Below are 3,587 nucleotides of genomic sequence, written 5' to 3' on the forward strand. Positions count from 1 at the left end.
GCTATGAGGCTTGTTTGGGGTTCCTTCGGGTTCCCCATTCGCCGGTCACGTCTAGGCCCTAGGCTTGGGTCGTGACAGCCAAGCATAATATAACTCTTTGTCTATGCAGCATACTAGTGTTACAGATCATTTCTCCTTTCCTCAACCTAGTGAGTTCACCTAATATTATCGTAGTTGTTGTGAATGAATATGTAACAAATGCAGTCAAGATGTAGTGTCCTCTGTTATATCAATTCTACTCTTGCTCATTAGCTCTAGGATCTGTACTACCCTGGGATACTTTCATATGTACTGTTGTTTGGTTAATAGTTTAAAGTGATCTAAAATAATCTCCAGGACATTTCTTGAAAACCAAGTTCTAAAACTGACAAGAGCAACATTACACCCAACAGAATAATGAATTACAAGAAATCATGCCCTTACATAATTTTTTTCAACCTTCAATAGAATAATGAATTACAGGAAATGTGAATAACATTTATTGATTGCTAAACTGCCAAAACAAAAGATAATTACCTCATCTTCGCTAGATAGATTCAACTTCTTCATCAAGTACTTTGGATGAACAAAACTGGAATATTGCCATCCATGTAGTAGAATGTAAAATATATGAATACAATTATACAATCATGAGCTATACCTTTCCGTGAAAAGCAAAAAAGATGCATAGATGCTTCTCAAATTCTCAAGCTAAAGGCAACTTAAATCAAATGCTAAATTTGTCCTCACAACACACTTTATGCAATCATGTTGTTTTTTTGTTTAGAATTAATCTGAATGTACTTAGACTTAAAGCATAACCAACTTGAAGGTCAGCTCAAGTGATCTTGAAAACAAATAAAGTAGTCACCATAATCTGTCATTTTTTCTGTGTAGTAAGGCAGTACCTGCAATGTAATATAGAATAAATTGAGGAATTAAACTATAAAGTAAAATATAGGTTATGTAACTAAATTACACTTGTCTAATGACCTATATTAGATCATTTACAATCATGATTTTGTTAAAAACAAAAAGGTAAAAGAATATCTTGAAACTTTGAAAGGTAAAATTCTGTTGATACTGCTTGTACTCATGAATTTTTTTCTTGAATTTTTTGCTCATGTAACATAGGATATTCAATCGATGTTGGAGATAAAAGTTGGATGGATCTCCGAAGATCCACCGATGAGTATATCCATGGAGTTAATGATTTCCTAGATAAGGCATTTGAACGAGCTTCCCAAGGAGATGAAATATTATGTCCTTGTAAGAAGTTCTTTAATCATTATTGACATTGTCGAAATGTGGTGGAGGATCACTTGATTTGTCATGGGTTTGTTCATGGATACACCAAATGGGTTTTCCATAGAGAAGGGTTTTCCTCAAGAAATACGCCACATCCAATCAATGATGATGAAACTTTCGACAGACAAGATGGTATTGATAAACTACTTCAAGATACTTTTAGAAATGTAGCAGATGACTTGAGGCATGAAGGAGTAAGAGAGGGACTATCTGAAGATACAAAGAGATTCTTTAAATTAGTGGAAGAAGGGAAACAAGAGTTGTATCCGGGGTGTAAGAACTTTTCTAATTTGAATTTCACCATTCGATTATACTTGTTTAAATGCATTCACAAGTTGAGTAATGTAGCCTTTTCAGATTTGTTAGACTTGATAAAAGAGGCATTTCCCTTTGCTCAGATACCCGAGTGTTTCTACAAGGCAAAAAAGGTAATAAAAGATTTGGGTCTTCATTATGAAAAAATGCATGCATGTACTAATGATTGCATGTTATTCTGGAATGACACTGCAAAGTTAGACAAGTGCTCAGTGTGTGGATCTTCTAGATGGAAGAATGTTTGTGACTTGACTAATAAGGTCACTCAAATTCCAGCAAAGGTGTTAAGGTACTTTCCTTTAAAGCCTAGGCTTCAGAGGATATTCATGTGTTCTGAAACATCTGTAGCTATGAGATGGCATGATACTGAACGACCCAAAGATGGAAATTTAAGACATCCTGCTAATGGGGAAGCTTGGAAGGACTTTGATTCCTTGCACCCTGACTTTGCTAGTGACGCTTGTAATGTTAGATTGGGTCTTTCAAGCGATGGTTTTAATCCATTCCGAACTATGAGCATTTCCCATAGCACATGGCCGATTATGTTGATGAATTATAACTTATCACTATGGATTTGCATGAAGTCGGAGTATATAATGTTGTCAATGATTATTCCAGGTCCATCGTCTCCTGGAAATGATATAGATGTATACTTACAATCACTGATTGCAGAGTTGAAGGAACTATGGGAAGTGGGAGTGGAAACATATGATGTTGTAACTAATCAAACGTTTATGATGCGTGCAACTTTATTGTGGACAATTAGTGATTTTCCAGCATTGGCAATGCTTTCCGGATGGAGTACCAAGGGGGAAATGAGCATGCCCCACTTGTAATCATAATACTTGTTCCCAATATCTCAAACAGAGTTGTAAGATGTGTTATTTGGTTCATCGAGCATTATTATCTCATGATCATCCATATCGAAGAGATAAAAAATCCTTTAATGGTAAATAAGAGCATAAAGTTGCACCTACTCCCTTATCCGGCGTACAAGTTCTTTAAGAACTTTGTGAATTCAATAATGTTTTTGGAAAGGGCCAAAAGAAAAGAAAACGAAAGAATGATAGTCCATGGAAAAAAAATCCATATTTTTTGAGTTGCCGTATTGGGAAACCAACAAATTGAGGCATAATCTTGATGTGATGCACATAGAGAAGAATATTTGTAACACTTTGCTTGGGAATTTATTGGATATACTTGGAAAGTCCAAAGATCATATAAATTCTCGCTATGACCTGCATAAGATGGGGATACGCAAAACGCTTCAACCAGTAAAAGATTGTGATACTGGAAATATTCATTTGACTACAGCTTGTTTCTCTATGAAACCAGAGGAGAAAAGGTTATTTTGCACTGTTTTAAAAGATCCCAAATTACCAAAAGGATTTGCCTCTAATATATCAAGTCGTGTGCAAATTGAAGATATGAAAGTATCAGGATACAAAAGCCATGATGCTAATTTCATATTACATTACTTGCTCCAAGTTGCTGTTAGAAAAGTGCTGCCCAATAATGTGTCTTTGGTCTTGATTAGGTTGGGAAATTATTTTAGAGCCATATGTAGTAAGGTTATAAGAAGAAGCGATCTTAAGAAGATGAAGGTTGAAATCATAGATATAGAATGTGAGATTGAAAAGATTTTTCCTCCATCATTTTTTGATATAATGACACATTTGCCTATTCATTTAGTGGATGAAATTAAGCTTGGAGGCCCGACTCATTTGCGTTGGATGTATTCTACTGAAAGAACTATGTGTGACTTCAAGGGGATTGTTCGTAATCAAAAAATTCCAGAAGGGGCAATAGTAGAGGGTTTTGCAGCTATAGAGTGTTTGACGTTTATTTCGAGATACCTACCTGATATGGTGAAGACAATATTTAGTAGGTATCCAACCGAGGATGATGAGGACAATCAAACAGAGGAAGGTGATGCTTCGCCTTTATTTCCTAAGACAGGTCATCCAATCGGAAGTATGAATAAA

General features: G+C 35.4%; 1 protein-coding gene across 1 annotated transcript in view; it reads left to right on the forward strand.

Annotated features, from left to right (window-relative positions):
* The window catches only part of LOC107062721 (uncharacterized), a 4,870-nt gene extending 2,432 nt beyond the window's left edge, over positions 1-2,438 (forward strand). The window contains exons 2-3 of the mRNA XM_015313681.1: positions 1,114-1,205; positions 1,296-2,438. Of these exons, the coding sequence (XP_015169167.1) occupies positions 1,114-1,205; positions 1,296-2,438 (1,235 nt within the window). The remainder of the gene's footprint in view (positions 1-1,113; positions 1,206-1,295) is intronic.
* Positions 2,439-3,587: the final 1,149 nt, after the last annotated feature.

This window comes from Solanum tuberosum, unplaced genomic scaffold (assembly GCF_000226075.1).
Source record: "Solanum tuberosum cultivar DM 1-3 516 R44 unplaced genomic scaffold, SolTub_3.0 scf00261, whole genome shotgun sequence".
Lineage (NCBI taxonomy): Eukaryota > Viridiplantae > Streptophyta > Magnoliopsida > Solanales > Solanaceae > Solanum > Solanum tuberosum.